At 37.2% G+C, this 16,426-nt stretch overlaps 1 protein-coding gene across 1 annotated transcript in view; it reads right to left on the minus strand.

The window, feature by feature from the left end:
* Positions 1-16,426, minus strand: part of snx1a (sorting nexin 1a) — a 20,953-nt gene continuing 4,527 nt past the window's right edge. The window contains exons 3-16 of the mRNA XM_037766230.1: positions 11,922-12,900; positions 10,279-10,424; positions 9,853-9,928; positions 9,555-9,598; positions 7,958-8,099; positions 7,794-7,872; positions 7,592-7,667; positions 6,412-6,525; positions 5,482-5,575; positions 4,806-5,011; positions 3,057-3,200; positions 2,180-2,260; positions 2,008-2,079; positions 1-1,025 (exon numbers count right to left, since the gene is read on the minus strand). Of these exons, the coding sequence (XP_037622158.1) occupies positions 975-1,025; positions 2,008-2,079; positions 2,180-2,260; positions 3,057-3,200; positions 4,806-5,011; positions 5,482-5,575; positions 6,412-6,525; positions 7,592-7,667; positions 7,794-7,872; positions 7,958-8,099; positions 9,555-9,598; positions 9,853-9,928; positions 10,279-10,424; positions 11,922-12,900 (2,304 nt within the window). The 3' untranslated portion in view covers positions 1-974. The remainder of the gene's footprint in view (positions 1,026-2,007; positions 2,080-2,179; positions 2,261-3,056; positions 3,201-4,805; positions 5,012-5,481; positions 5,576-6,411; positions 6,526-7,591; positions 7,668-7,793; positions 7,873-7,957; positions 8,100-9,554; positions 9,599-9,852; positions 9,929-10,278; positions 10,425-11,921; positions 12,901-16,426) is intronic.

Consider the following 16,426-nt stretch of genomic DNA (forward strand, 5'->3'; position numbering starts at 1 on the left):
TACTTCCCAGAGATATAAGCAACATTATAGAGTGAAAAAACACTTAATTTATAGTAAATGGGCTTAAACATGAAAACGCCAGTATTGTTTTTCAACCTCAACATTGACACTCATTATATCATTATGGCTGTTGTGGAAGTAACTGTTAACGAGCCTCTGCGCCGCCCACAACTGTTTACAACTTTCTCCCAAACTGGATTATACCAAAAAACACCATTCTGACTTAAAAAGGCACAGACATGTGTGGTTATAAGTGTAAAGTTTGCACTATGATTGAAATCATATCTAAAACATTAAACTTGACCTACGACGCAACCCTTGACCACAGCTGTAGACACTGCTAATCTAATGCCTCTCAATACCCTGCACCCCTCCCCTCAGCATCAATAGTATTTTAAATCTGAAAGAATAACAAAAAAAAAAGAAAAACATGGCTGGTACTTAAGTACTTTATCCACCTTGTGGAAGTGCTCATAATTCGTAACGTGTTATTTTATCCCTTTGTGTCGTTAAAAAGAAGAAACAGAGTGAGACTCTTGGCCACTTTCTTCATCTGGGTCCCCAGAAATATTTGATGAGAGAGCAGCCGCGCTGTAAACAATTAACCACTGCTGATGTGAAAGAGCTCCTGATCACACGAGGGAGAAAATCCTGAGAACAACGGACTCGGTTCATTTCCCTTCTCTTGTGGAAATTAATGGAATCATTCATCTATCTTCTCTTTTCGTGTGTCCATATCTTTGTATATGCAAACTCTTTTTCATCTAATAAGAAAATATTTGTGGAAGGTTAAATGAAAATATACAATTATTAATACAATAGAGTACAGAGCTATATGTTAAAGGTGATTAAAAAAACAGGTTGATTGTATCTCCCTTTACAATGCGCGCATTTTCCTTGGTTTAAAGGCAAGAGGTAAAGTGTATAAGAAAAAGGCAGCCCGCTTTGACATCCAAAAGGCTGGTGCTCGAGGATTAGGCGATTGCTTTTGCTTCTGGTAAGAAAGCCTCCCAGTACTTTATGAGCTGGAGAAAAAAAAACAGTGTGAGAGGTCATTCATAATGGACAGATGAGAAGTGGTTAATATTTAGGATTTACAACAGATGCATCTTTCATAGTTTCTTTCCTAGCAACTAGAATTACTGCCTCGCGGTTGTACGTCTCCGCCAACCAGTCAAGTTGCAGTTTACTTCCATGTCTGTCCAAAATGTCATCACTTCATCATTTTATCCTGGTAGACATTTGTGTGAAACTGTTATAATTAGCATATGAATTCTTGAGTTATGGCCACAGACAGTGACCTTTGACCACCAAAATCTAATCAGTTCATTCTTGAGTTCAAATGGATGTTTGTGCCAAATTTGAAGAAATTCGTATTCCTGAGATATCACGTTAACGAGAACAAACGTACGTATGGACGTTTAGATTCACTTTCACAAACATGAGTATTTGTTTCTTTTCTCAGTTTTATATAATTAAAAATTCTATATTTATGGGTGTTGGACTGTCGGTAAGACAAAACAAGCAATTTGAAGACTTTGTCTCTCAACACTTGACAGTGTTTTTAATGTACTATTTAATTAAACGTATCGACAGATTAATTAATAATGAAATTAATCGTTGCTTGTAGCCCTATCTTTCCTTTTCCTATCGTCATGTAAAAAATCAAAAGTCATCCTTCTATGGTCCCAGGAATACTGTATATTACAGCTGCAACGATTAATCTTTTAGTTTTCAACTATCAAATTATTATGCAACTATTTTGATAATTTATTCATAGGTTTGAGTCATTTTTTAAGAAAATAAAAGTCTGAATTCTCTGATTCCAGCTTATTAAATGTGAATATTTTCTGGTTTCTTTACTCCTCTATGACAGTAAACTGAATATCTTTGAGTTGTGGACAAAACAAGACATTCTCGATATCAAAACTATTTATAAATGTGCACTGGCTGGTGTGACAAGAAGAATATGTGATTATGGAAATGTTAAATATTGGAGACACTCACCTGTTGCTGAGACTGAAGCAGACACTCCAAGTAATTAATTATGTCTCTTTTGCAGTTCTTGGCCTTTTCTTTCTGTATGATTAAATAAAAAAAAATCCACCAATCAGTAATGAATAACATTTCCAGAAGTCCAGTAAATGATGTGAATGCAACAAAGATAAAACATCAGTACGTCAAAGCGGACGACTTCCTTGCGCACGGTGGCAGAAACTCTTTCAAAGTCTCTCTCGTACTGCGTCACCTTGGCCTCCCACTGTTAACGAGAAGAAAGGAGAAGTTCAGAGTCCCGTAGCATAGAAGCACATTACATGTCAGGAAATGAATGTAAGGAATGATTAAAACAAAATTATGGTCATGGAAAAATGTAGTTTCTAAGTCAGAATTATAAGTCAAAGTTGTGTCTCAGTATCTAATTTTTCTGACTAAAAAGTTTATTTAGAATCACAAGTAAACAAATTATGATTCACCATCTCAACATTTTTACTTAATGTCTCATTAACTTTACTTTGAAAGTCCAGGTTTTGATTTAATATCTCAAAATGTTGACTTACTGTGAATATATTTATCACTTCTAACTTTTAAACATTTTTTTTGATTGTTTTTGTATAATCAAGCCTCTATACAATCCATTAGATATAAAAAAAAAAATGGAAGAGAAAAGAAATATTTATAATTATAATAATTTTATAATTTCCTTTTATAAAACAATAATTAAAATATAATTTATAAATTATAGTATATTTATTATTCTTAATATATTTAGTCTAATGCCCATGTTTGGTTAAAGTGATTTATACATATTGATAGTCAGACATATAAAGGCAGATTTTGTATGTAGGAAAAAAACCTAAACATTCAATATTTAAGCACTTTCTTGCCGGGACAAAATAAATGAGAATTATGTTGCTCCAGCGCAGCATTTTGGGAACAATATGAAGGCTCATTCATTACTCAAACATTGTTCTCAATCTTGAAAAACAAAACTAAACATCAAACTCCAGCACAGATGTTATTGTCACAGTGTTGGTGTTGGCCGCTGTTGTTTTTACCTCAGCGATCTCCTCTTTGGCCAGCTGCAGTTTGTCGGGCTTGTTGGCCCACAGCAGTTTGGCCTCCGTCTCCCTCTTCTTCTGCAGGACGGTCTGAGCATCCTGCCAGCGCTGCCACGCCTTCATCCGGTGATCAAACGACCCCTGCAGGTCACAGACACACACAGGATCATTTCATGTTTATATTCGGCTATTTACTTTAGCCATGTAGCCGAGGCCCCTATTCAGAACTGTGCAAATAAATTCCAAGCCTTTAGTCAGTATTAATGGACATTGTGCTTGTTGTGGGAGGGAGAATTATTTTATTTAACCACCATTAGAATAATACCAGATTCTGAAGCTATATACTTTAGCTAAGCACTAACATTTTAAGATTTAGTTGACTTCAAAATGGTTCAAATGATGAACAGATTAAAATGAGAGAGGGCCAAGTTGATCTGAGAGGAATTTGTATGTTCAAAAAAACAATCACAGTAGTGAGGACTAATGCAAAATAGTATTGTCTTACAGTGAAATTAGTTAATTTAAAAAAAAATTAAAACATGTAAACATTTAACAGGTTTGAATTAATTTTTAAAATCAACATATTGAATGGATATGAGATGGATGAACAGAGAGGGAAACTGGCATATAGTAAGAAAGGACAGGTTATGTAGGTTGTTTTGTTTGTTTTATTCTGATTGAATTGTTCTTGTGTTGTTTTGAATGCTTCATTTTCATTTGATTTGATTCATTTGATCGAGGTGTGTACGGTGAACACTGGGGCGAAAAGTTGGAATATTTAGGTTTATCATTTAAGGTGCAGGGTGTAGGATCTGGTGGCATCTAGTGGTGAAGTTGCAGATTGCAAACAACTGAACTTCTCCTGTGTGCCAAGAGTGTAAGAGAGCAACGGTGGTCGAAGCAAAAACACAAAAGTCCCTTTCTAGAGCCAGTGCATGGTTTGTCCGTTCTGGACTACTGTAGAAACATGGCGGTCGGCTCCGTGAAGAGGACTCGCTCCGTATGTAGATACAAACGGTTCATTCTAAGGTAACGAAAACACAACGATCCTTATTTTCAGGTGATTATACACTAAAGAAAACATACTTACTAATATTATACTCCATTTCTGCCAATAGATCCCCTAAATATTACACACTGTTCATTTAAGTTTATTGAAAATATAAAAAAGGGGTAAGACTTGATCACTTCTTCCTGCTGCCTTTTCAGACATGAAATACTTAATTATGTTGTTTATTGAGAGTTTGCTGTTTATGTCTGCTGGGTATTCTTGTTTTGTTTTCTTACTCGCAATAAAAAATGTTTTACATGTTCAAAATAAAAATTTAATCTAATTTTGAGAGAAGTCAGTGAAAAGGCTGCTCAGGTAACATGAGCAACACAAACGTACTACAACACTCTGACACGACATCCTTCTTTATAGTATACACAATTAATCAATCTTTCAAAGCCTTAGTTATTGACTTAAATTTATAAATTTACTGGCATTTCTTTTAGTCTCTGGAAGTAAAATTTTGTGTGAAAAATGTTCCTCCTAAGACACGATGACTGATGGAAAGTCTTGGCGTTTGTTATGAATGTAGCAAACTGCAGAGAACATACTTAGTCTGGTGTTTAAATTTCACTTAGAGGCCTCAAGTTACCTCCTAACATTTGAAAAGTGAAAGTGCTTCTGTTACTATTAACATTGAAATGAATATTTCTCAAGACAATCCAGAAATGAGTTGAACAGATTTTTCTCAGTACCCTCACGGCTCCAAGCAGACGGATGTAATCTGCGATGAGTTCGGCAAAGTTGAAGGTGTCGTTCGCGGCCTGTTCCTGGTGTAACTGCTCCATCTTGTCCTCCACCTCTGCCAGCTGAGAGAGAGCTCGGGACAGAGCGGTGTTGTCCTCGGCGCTGCCCAGCATGGCTGTGCTTTTGGCAAAGCTGGCTGTGTTTAACGACAGCTCTGAAGGAGCAGAGAGAGATAGCAAACATTAATAAAGTAAAACAGGCATTTTCCACCATGTTCTTAGAAACATCAAATACAAGAGACGATGATTATCCACAACTACTTTCTGTAAAAACGCTTTATTTGGAGCACATCGGTAAAGAGTTTGACCCCGATCAGACAGAGTGTGTTTTAGCATCCTGGGGTGGCGTTTTGTAATTGTTTTCAATGAGAGTGAAGCGTTTTCTGCGAAACCTTTGTGTTGCCGAGCGCCTCATGTTTTAAGAGCAGCGCCGTGAACGCATCAAGTTAAAAAAAAAATTCAACTCAGAGCGGAAAATAAATGATGCAGACGCCTGATCTCATTAATGAATGTCACCATGATCTTATCATCCTTATCCCTTTCTCAAACTCAGACTTATAAATAATCAGCTTATGACACTAATTGAAGACAAATTTTTTTAGTGGTTGGAAGGGAGGCGACTAACCTTTCCTGTGGATGACCAGAGATTCGACCAGCGCGTGGAGCTTTCTGAACTGCTGGTCTGCTGATTCCACCTCCTGCAGCTTCTCCTCAAACCACTGCAGAAAAACACACTTGGAGTTAGTACAACTCAACAACATCAGGGACAACATGCCAGTTCAGTGAAAGCTGAACTCTATGCGTTACCACAACTGTAAAAATCAAAAAACATGTTAAGGGAGGACTTATGACTCTTTGGTGCTTTCAGATAAAAGTGTTAAGCTTAAAAACACACTGGAAATTCAGTGCAATTAAACTGCACTTATCTATTTTTGCATGTATTCAGCTGGAATAAACATTCACTTGAATATTTGAGTAAGCTCAGTGTCTGCACGGGTGTGGTACTTTGAGTTCAAATCAAGAGGAAATCAGTGTCACAGCTCAGTTTCTTTATACAAACAGGGTCTTTGATCAGCGTGACTGGCTGCTCCACCTACTAAATATATAGTTAAAAATGTTATCTTGCACCATAGCAAACAAAAAAGCTCTGGACACAAAAAGATTCAATCAATACCACCAAACCAGTTTACAAAAGAATGTGTTTGCTAGTCTGTCTGATCATTTAATCTTATCATAAATAATGTGTCATAAGAAAGAACACAAGTGAAGATTTTTTTGTGCAAATTCTCCTCAGAACAAATTCAGATTAATCATGAAAATCAAACAAGTTAATGTTCTGACTAATGTCCAGCCACTCTGCACAAAAAGTAGCTCATATGTTTTTGTCTTTTAGTGCTTCAACCCGAGTATGACATCAGCCTTTAACTGAGAGCTTGAAATGTGCTGCGTTTTACTGGAAAATGAAAATTTCCTCATTACAAAAATGATTGTTCACAACGGCTTTCATTCTTAAGAAGCCGTGATGCAGCAGGAGTCTGTTTACCGCTGAACTCACCACGTCTGACTCATTCATCTTGATGGTCATTTTACTGACAGCATCTGTTGCTTTGTTGATCATCTTCAGGAAGCCAGCGCCGCTCAGAGCCTGGGTGCCCACCGCTCTGGGTAACTGAAGACACACACACATACATATTACAATACAGCTATCACCAGACTGCATTTTAAAATATACTAAAGCTTTAGATACATAAAGGGATCAAGTAGGAGTAAATGGCAGAGGAATGATACATTCCTCTGAAAGAGTTCCCTCAACTTGCAATAAAGATAATTTAATCATCATTTTTATGTGTTCCAGATGGTTTTATGGTCCTAAAGGAATATTTCACCCACACAATGACCATTTGTATATCATTAACTCACCCTGTTACCTTAAATTCTTGTAGAAAACTTTTTATTGCATTCCTCCATAGTGAAAAATGTGTAATAAAGGAGTGAAATGCAAAGGGAAAATTGTGCAGAAATAAATAAATAAACAATAGCATAAATACATACATTTTAAAATAAATATAAAATAAACAAATGAATAAATGCAAAATGAATAAATAAATGTAAAAATGAATACAAATAAAAACATAAATAAATAAATAAATAAAAGGGAAAACAGAAGAGTAAATAAATAAGGAAATTAATACAAAGATAAATAAATGAAGTAAATTGAAACATTTTTATCAATTAATTAATGGCTACATTTATTTTAAATATTATTTTGCTACATTTAATTACACATTTATTTATTAATCGAGTCATTTATTTATTTATTCATTGATTGATTTTTGATTTTGGCAGGTTCCGTCCTCCATATTTGGGAAGTAGTGAGCATAAGACTGGATAAATAAGACTTGGATTATACTGCAAGAGTTGTGTGAGAGTTTGTAAACGGATGTTTTGATATAGTTTTGCGGTTGTTAATGCAGCCCCCATTTACTTCAATTCATCAAGACTTTTCTAAGTTTTTGGATTCTTTGTTCACCGTGGAGGCATGCGAGAAAAACTAAGTTTTCTTCAAGAATTCAAGGCAACACAGGGTGAGTAATTGATATACAAATGGTCATTTTGTGGGTGAAGTATTCCTTTAAAGAGTACAGGATTTCAGAGTGGCTCAGGCGTAAAACTAAATAGATGTTTGTCTTATAAAAAAGGCACCGAGCCCCGAGGCTTCTCCAAACTCGGCTTACTTCTTCTCTCTCCAGGAACTCTCTGACATCTGGATCTTGGAGAAGTGATGGGTGACTTACAACCCTCTGGAGATACCTGTCAAATGGGAAAATGCAAAAAAGAAAAGCCTCACTTTCTTGCTTTCTATGGGCAACATCATAATCACTAAAAACACTATGATTTTTGTAACTGAATTGTCATAAAGCAGCTTTAACTACTTACCTCTCCAAAGCGCCTCGTCTTCTCTCAACGAAGTCTGCAGATGAGGAATCTTCCTTTCCCACCTTCATCTTCGTCATACCTGTGCAAGACAGCATCCCTTCTTATAGCTGCTGGAGATTTAAAGCTACAGTATCAGAGGAAACAGTAAAGCCAGGTCAGCCTACCCAGGATGCTCTTCTCTGGCGGCGGAGGCACGATGTATCCATTTGGTCCATGTTTTTCAGAAAGCTTCTCGAAGAGGCCGAGGAAGTCGCTGAAGCGTCGCCTCACTGTGAATGTCTTGTTGCGGAACATGGGCAGTGCGGTCTGAAACATATATATTCATATTATTGGTTGGAGTTGATGCACTTAACAGGCTTAACTTTGGTGAATTACGACTATAAAGATCTGATGTAATCCATGTTTTTTTTTTCAAGACCAGTGCACAGGCGTTTCCTCTACAATATGCTGACCAGTATTTCCTCTCTTAGCACACTGTTACCACACATCGGATGAGTAACTGTGCTAACGTCCTCTGGAATAACCCCCTGAGACCTACGGGAATTCGGGTGATCCTGACGGACTTAACTGTCTGTCAGAGGCTTCAGCAGGTTCTAGAGCTAGAGTGAAGGTACAGATATCATATGAAACTAGAAAAACCTAAGGAATCTATTGGTAACAGCCATGTCATGCTAGCTTGTCGGCTCACTAATGCTCCAAACTTACGCTAAATTTTGGCGAGGAAAAACTGGAATGGCCATTTTCACAGGTGTCCCTTGACCTCTGACCTCAAGATATGTGAATGTAAATGGGTTCTATGGGTACCCACGAGTCTCCCCTTTACAGACATGCCCACTTTATGATAATCACATGCCGTTTTTTGCATGCAGTATAAATGTGTTATTGTCTCCTATTCTAAAATGGTGTGTTTGAGTATTTCTGCATACTGGGGTCCCTAAACAGTCTTGGAATTACATAAATTAGGTATCACTGTAAAGCTGAGACTATTTTGGATCCAATGAATCATGGACCAACTGTATTCATGTGTGATGATGTTAGTCCCCATAGTAGCCAAATCATTGTAGTGAGACCATTTTTTGAAACTTGACCTCACTGTATAAAATGACCTGTGGTGACCTCTAGGATAATCACAGCCTCATGAAACTTTACAGCCACAAACTAGAGACCTAGAGAGCATTCAGAGGATGGATGTCTTTACTAGGTAGACTGACAATAAGGGGGTTTCCGAGCAGCCAAATATCAAAAGTTTTTTAAACCATATCACAGCTTGGCTTTTTCTATGGCGTTCTTCAAGGTCTTGGTGTCTTATTGTTGTATTTTGGAGGGATTATTGATCATTTTTATCAATTCTCAAGTGGTAAAACATGGTTAAATTTAGCACTAAATCTAATAAGATCAACCCAAAAAATGCTGCAGAAACTTATGAGACATACAGTAAGTGAGCATGGGAATGACCATCATATACTTCTATCATAATGTTATGTCATAAAGTCTTTATACACTCTTTATTTTCATTAATTAGTTTGTTTATTTATTAATTAATTCATGTTTATTTTTGATTTATGAACTGCATCTCAAATTAATCTTCAGGTTCCCAGCTTTCAGATGATGTACACCACTTCTATGTGACATCTACTGCTGACCTGCTATCTCCCTTTAAAGACCCCCTGTACCCCCCTAACAGGTCTAATGTGGATATCAGAGGGTTAAAGATGACCTACTTCAGGTCATGTGAAATGCTGTATATCGACACGTTTTTACCTGTGTGGTTAATTTGTAGGCCATGTAGGCGTTCATACCATCCCCTGAAAAAAAAAAAGAAAGAAGAAAGTCAGTGCAAAAAAAAAATACTTGCAAGCTGCATTTCCTTTATGATACTTTAGCACTAATTTCCCTTCTTGGGTCCTTTGTCTTTTTCACTAGATTAAAATAATTAGATGCACCTCAGAATAACCGTTGCTTGCTTGATGTTTACAGTGCACAAACCCATTATTAGCCTTATTGCAATGTAATAAATAATAAAACAGATCAAAACAAAATAAAACAGAATAAACCTCACCAATTTTTTCAGGGTCTTTGACAGAGACAGAGATCTCAAATTTGTCTTCCTGCTCCTCTTCTTCCTCTTCTTCCAACTGAAACAAATATTAAATAGAAAGTGAAACACTGCCAGATGCAATGACCTGCTGTCACCAAACACTTCTTTTGAACAGTTCATTTTGAAATGTTTGTTCTGGTAAGATGTTAAACTAGAAAAAAAAAATGCAAATTGAATGACCAACTGACAAAATTATGATATTCCAGAAAACTTCAACTAACAAATCCCTGAACTTTAACAGTTTTCAGTTGTTTTATTGCAGTCACACTGGGAATTTCACCCTTGGATTAGATATGTATGTGTGTGTGTGTGTGTGTGTGTGTGTGTGTGTGTGTGTGTGTGTGTGTGTGTGTGTGTGTGTGTGTGTGTGTGTGTGTGTGTGTGTACCTCCTCCAGGGCAGCAGACTGTGGCTTGGCCAGGCTGGTAGCAGCTGCTGACAGGGAGGGGGTGGACGTAGACGCAGACGGTTTGGCCGTGACATCTTTCTTTCTCTCGTCCCGCGGACTGTCGAGAGAAAGTTCCACTGTGGCTTCTGTTAGAGAGGAAAAGAAACCAGGCTGAGGTCATTACACGCTGAATGGAAATGTGTTGAGAGATGTCCATTATTTACTCTACGTCCTGGACTGTCTGACACAAATAAATATACAAGTTCATGCACAGACAGACATGGACTCTGAATACCTACAGTTTGTCCTACCTCCCCCCATAGTTGAGATGTCAACGATTTTACACAAAGTTTGCATCCAGCTCTCTTTTCCCATTTTGAATTGTTAACCAACCACGCTTTGTATCTGGGATTGTCAAGCCACAATTCTGAAAACTTGCATTTAGACGTTGTGGCTGTATTAGATCAGCCCAGTCTGACAGGCAGCGTTCCGCTCGGTGCCGTCTGCCTGCAGGTTTTGGTTATTTTTTATTATTATAGTATTATTGTTATTTTGCTATGCTATTGCTATTTTGATGAATAGTCAACCCACATTTTGTCGCTCTGCCAAAATGCCGCCCGAGGCAACTGCCTAGTTTGCCTATATGGACGCTTGGCCCTGGCTATGAAGTACAGGCGTAGAGGCAGCTCTGCGTAGGAGTGTGCGTTGAGTCGCACACCATTGCCTACTTCTTGCCTTGTTTTTGACAACATCGAACATTTTGGCTGCACTGGTTGCTCCAAACGGCATGAAAACACTGCTTGTAAATTGAAATTCAGAATTTTATATTTTAGAAAACAGAATAGGGGCAATAGCCTGGAAACAGAAATATTTTTCCATACTCTTTTCTTTTTTCAATAATTATCCAGTCCTGGAAATTACTAAAATCACACCTGTTTTAAAATCACAAACAGATGGGGTGTTGTGTGTGTTTAAGATGTTGAATGAATGAATGAATCCCTGGTTTGAGTCTGGCCGTGAACCTTTGTTGTATGTCATCCTCCGTCTGTCTCCCTTCATATCCTGTTAAGCTTTCTACTGTCCGCTATCTAATAAGAGCAAACATACCTCCAAACAATAAACATTGGAAAGTAAAGAACACACTGAAAGGCTTTAATATGACCATCTGGTGTTTTTAAAATTGTAGTTGGTTCTGGTTATGTTTTTACTTCCAATAAATTGCTTACTGAAACTAAGTTACTGTTCTCACATGTCCGAATCAACTGAAATAAGAGGATAAACACTTGAGAGTCTGAATGAACTGCTCTATGCTTTATGTGAACTATTGCTGGGCGATATGGCCAAAATCTTCTATCACAATATAGGTCATTTCATATCTTGATAACGATATATATCATGATATAATGACTTTTCTGGTAATTCAGTAAATAAATAGTCTGTATGAAATACCGACAGTGTAAAGCCCATTTCTGTATACTCTAAATACTGATTATTTTCTCATTTTAAGAACTTGAGTGCTAAATGAGTTGAGAGAAATTATATAGAAAAAAAAAAACACTCACTTTGTCACTAATGCTCCCCTTAAAACACTAAATCCTAAAATCCTGATAATGTTACATAATAAGAAAAAATAGTGGACCCACCAGCGAATATATCTGTCTCCTCTTCAGAGTGGACTCCATTAGTCTTGGAGCCGACAGCGCTGGTGTTTTTGATGCTGGGCACTGTGGTGACGGCTTCCTCACTGAAGAGATCAGCAGGTTCTGCGGGACTAATGTCTTGCAGAGGCCCACCTATGTTGCTAACAACACTGGCAGCTTTGGTTGCGACAGGTTTGTCCTTCTGCTCTTTGCTGACGGGTTTCTTTGAGGTGGCGCCCAGCGGCTCACCGAACAGATCCTCATCAGCTTCACCGAAGAGGCTCTTCTGTTGCTGCTTGGCAGATTTAGTCTGCCGTGACTCTGTGAACAAGTCGCTTCCCTCGTCTTCGAACAGGTCGACTGTTGCCCGGCTGGGTATTTTGACTTCAGCAGCGACTGGAGTATCACTAAGGAGGTCGACCAGAGGGTCAACAAATTTTTCACTGGCAGGTGGCGGCTGTTGTAGGTCAATGATTGGCAAATCATCACTGAGGTCGATAATTGAATCAATGGAAGCTTCTTTTGCTTCCTGTTCATCATCACTTCCTGTTTTCTCATCACCAGGTGGGTCTGCCACATCACTGGTCACTTCACCTTTATCCGTTGCTGCTTCGACAGTAACATCTGCTATTACAACTTCCTCTCGCGGCGCTTCAGTTTCACTTCCACTTCCAAATATGTCTTCAAAATCATCCGAGGGGTCATCTAAAGGGATGTCAGTTGTGTCTTTTGCTGCGTCTGCAACGGCAATTTCAGCAACGGACGCGTCATCGGGAGAGTCGGTTACGTTGTTTGTTAGGTCGACAAAATCATCCGAGGGTTCGCTGACGACTTCGCTCGCTGGTTTGTTTTCTGTTTGGCTGCTGATGGGCTCGATTAAGGGCTCATCCATGATGTCGCTGGGAGGCGGCTTCATTAAAACATCAATGGTTTGGCTGGCAGGTGGCAGTGGGGTGTCCATTTCGGTTAGTGGAGGGTCGCTCTGGAGATGAGGGGAAAAAGGAAAAAAGATTTAATATTTTAGAGTATTTAAATAGGACTGCAACTAAAAATGATCTAGAGCTGCAATGATTAATCGATTAGGTGTCAACTATTAAATTAATCGCCAACTATTTTGATACTCGATTAATCAGTTTGAGTGATTTAAGTCAAAAGAATTTAATTCCAGCTTTTAAAATGTGAATATTTTCTGGTTTCTTTACTCCTTTATGACAGTAAACTGAATATCTTTGAGTTGGGAAACAATGATAGACATTTTTCACAATTTTCTGACATTTTATAGACCAAATAATTAATCGATTAATCAAGAAAATAATCGACAAATTAATCGTCAATGAAAATAATCATTAGCTGCAACCCTACAATTATGTTAATTATTTTATGGATTAATCATCACAACAATAAAATGTCAGGAAATAGCAAAAAATAGCCCAAATATTCCTAATTTCCTCCAGCCCAATATGATGTCTTCTTATTGCTTGTTTTTCTGACAAACAGTCCAAAACTCAAAGATATTCCATTTACAATCATATTAACAGAAAAATGCATTAAATCTTCACACTTGAGGATCTGGAACCATTGGATTTTGCTTGGTAAATGCTAGTTGGCGATTCAATTGTCAATCGACTGATGGATTAATCAACTAATCATTTTTCCTCACAATGTAGGCCTAACACTGCCTAATATGCATTAATGTCATTAATAAGACATTTCCTCATACCATAAACATTAACAAAATCAAAATATCCTAAACCATCTTAAACTGCTCCTGGCAGCATAATTCAAGTATCTGGTATCCAGTTGTATGGTCTTTACATCCAAAATACATGTACTTTCACTATAATGTTGCTAAAAAACAACATCCAAAACTCATCAACTGTAATCATAGTCATGATTTAAGTTTTTGCCAAATATTATCAACATTTAATAGATTTTAGGGGAATAAAACATGTTGGTTCAGTGTGAGCTTTAGTCGATACTGAAAGTGGTAAATGTAGCTGCCCGTTTAATGTCACTATAGATTTATGAGAACAGTCTGATGTTTGCTTTTGTACTCATTTGCATGGTATTATTCAACTTGATTCTGGGCTGAGCCTCCAGATGGCACTTTTGGAAGCTCAGAAGAAGTGAACAAAACATTATTATCCAATTCCAGGCTACTGGGTGTGTCGCCGATAACAAAATTATGTCTTTGAGATGAAAAAGTACCTAACAGAAGAAAAGCAATGTCATGCTGAAACACTATATCACGTTTCAATTAGCTTTCTCAGACGAGCGCTCACAAAGACGACAATAGATATAAACTTGGCTGGCAGTTTCATTGGCATGCCGAGCTGAAACTCATACAACAGTCCTGCAATAAAGCCTACTTTACTGAAGATTGTAAAGTTCAGTTTTTGTTGAGACTTTTCTAGAGAGGTGTTGATTAAACTTTATGATCATTTTGGAGGCTGTAGTTTGCTGTGCTGTTGAATTATACTGTGTGATACTGAGAGGTGTAATATTTAATCCACCCTCACTGAAGAAAATATAAGAAACACCTCTCAGCTTGATGCATCTAGCAAACTGGCAAAATGAATACGATATTTCATCATACCATAAACGTTAACTAAATCAAAACATCCATAAAACCTTCTTGAACTGTTCCTGCAGCATAATCCAAGCGGTATCCAGTTGTATGGTCATTATATCCATAACGCATGTGTTTTCACTATAATATTGCTGAAAACACAACTTCCACATGCTGTTGAATTGTACTGTGTTATAGTGAGAGGTGTAATATTTAGTCTGTCCTCACATTAAGAATACCTCTGAGCTAGGTATAGTGGAAATGTCTTGTCATAGGTTTTGGGTACTTGCTAATTATCACATTAAGTAATACTATGTAATACTATGTGTAATAGTTTCTTAACATCGTGCATCTGTTAAAAAACACCAACATGCAACTAACGGACAGAGTGCACAATAGTGAACTAATAATCATGTCCCTTTTATGTTCGAGGCCACTCTGAATCCACTAATGACCAACAATTATTTTCATTGTTGATTAATCTGTTGATTATTTTCTCGATTAATCGATAAGTTGTTTTTAGGGCTGCACAATTAATCAAAATGTTATCGAAATCGCAATATGGCCTACCGCAATTTTCAAATTGCAGGATGAGGAGGAATTTGCAATAATTGTTAAAGGGGAAATGTGTGTCAAAATACCATTTTAAATTAAATATTGTGCTGCTGCAGAGATGTCCTGGTCTACACATCATATTCTACAGACTTAACAAAACATCTTTGTTTGGTAGATCACCGCAAGAAATCACACCATGAAAATGACAATAATGATGATAAAATAATCATACCCTCAAATATTGCAAATCATATCACAATTGCAATATCAGTAAAAAAAGTTATCAAGATTTGATATTTCAGTTGTTGACAGCTGTTGTTGCCTGTTGGGCTTGAGTTTGCCATGTTATGATTTGAGCATCTTTTTTATGTTAAATGCAGTACCTGTGAGGGTTTCTGGACAATATTTGTCATTGTTTTGTGATTTCCAATAACAAATATATACATACATTCTCAAAAAGCAGCATATTTGCACACACACATGTTGATAAGAGTATTAAATAATTGATAAATCTCCCTTTAAGGTACGTTTTGAACAACTAAAACATGTGCGATTAATCAAGATTAACTATTATCCATAGTTAATTAATCACAATTAACTATGGATAATCATGCAATTAATCACAATTAAATATGTTTAATCGATTGACAGCCCTAGTGATAACTAATCGATTTATCGATTATTGTTGCAGCTCTAGTCCCTCTTATGTATGAAGCCACTCTGAATCCACTAATAACCCCTGTCTGCCTGGCCCATCTCCAAACATGACTTCAGCTACAGGCTGTGTTGAATGTAACATCCACAACTTGCTGAGTAATGTTTTCCATGCAGCAGCAGCAAAAAAAAAGAAAAGAAAAAAAAAATCAAAGACAGCAACTTTCCAATCTGTCCTCTGAACTTTGACTGTGTGAAAACATCCGGGTTCTGCCCATGTGACCACAGCTCACTCACATGACAGGAGGCTGACTGAGCCAGCTTTACAATCTTCATTCAAAATAAAATAAAAAAGGGAGAGTGAATTTCAAAACCACTTCTTCATATGAATCTAAGATTATGTCAACTTTCACAAACCACACAATGAACCACACATTCCCTGAGACAGCTTCCTAACATTAGAGCCTGCTGCTCTGCTTTACCTGTGCATGGCATTACATGTTTCAGAGGATACCTTCAGATGTTTTTAGAGCAAGTTAACGTGGAAACTGTGGAAGATATTCTGCACAGAAAAACATCCACATATCTTTAACCAAATAAGGACTTTTATTAGATTGAATTAGTCATCTGGTTTCCCAATCGACCTGATTAAATCACAGCTAGCGAGCTTCTCCTCTGTGCAACTTTTTCGGGAAGAAATCACTATCAAAATGGAGGATTGATGATTGTA

The sequence above is a fragment of the Sebastes umbrosus genome, chromosome 4 (assembly GCF_015220745.1).
Source record: "Sebastes umbrosus isolate fSebUmb1 chromosome 4, fSebUmb1.pri, whole genome shotgun sequence".
NCBI classification, from domain to species: Eukaryota; Metazoa; Chordata; class Actinopteri; order Perciformes; family Sebastidae; genus Sebastes; species Sebastes umbrosus.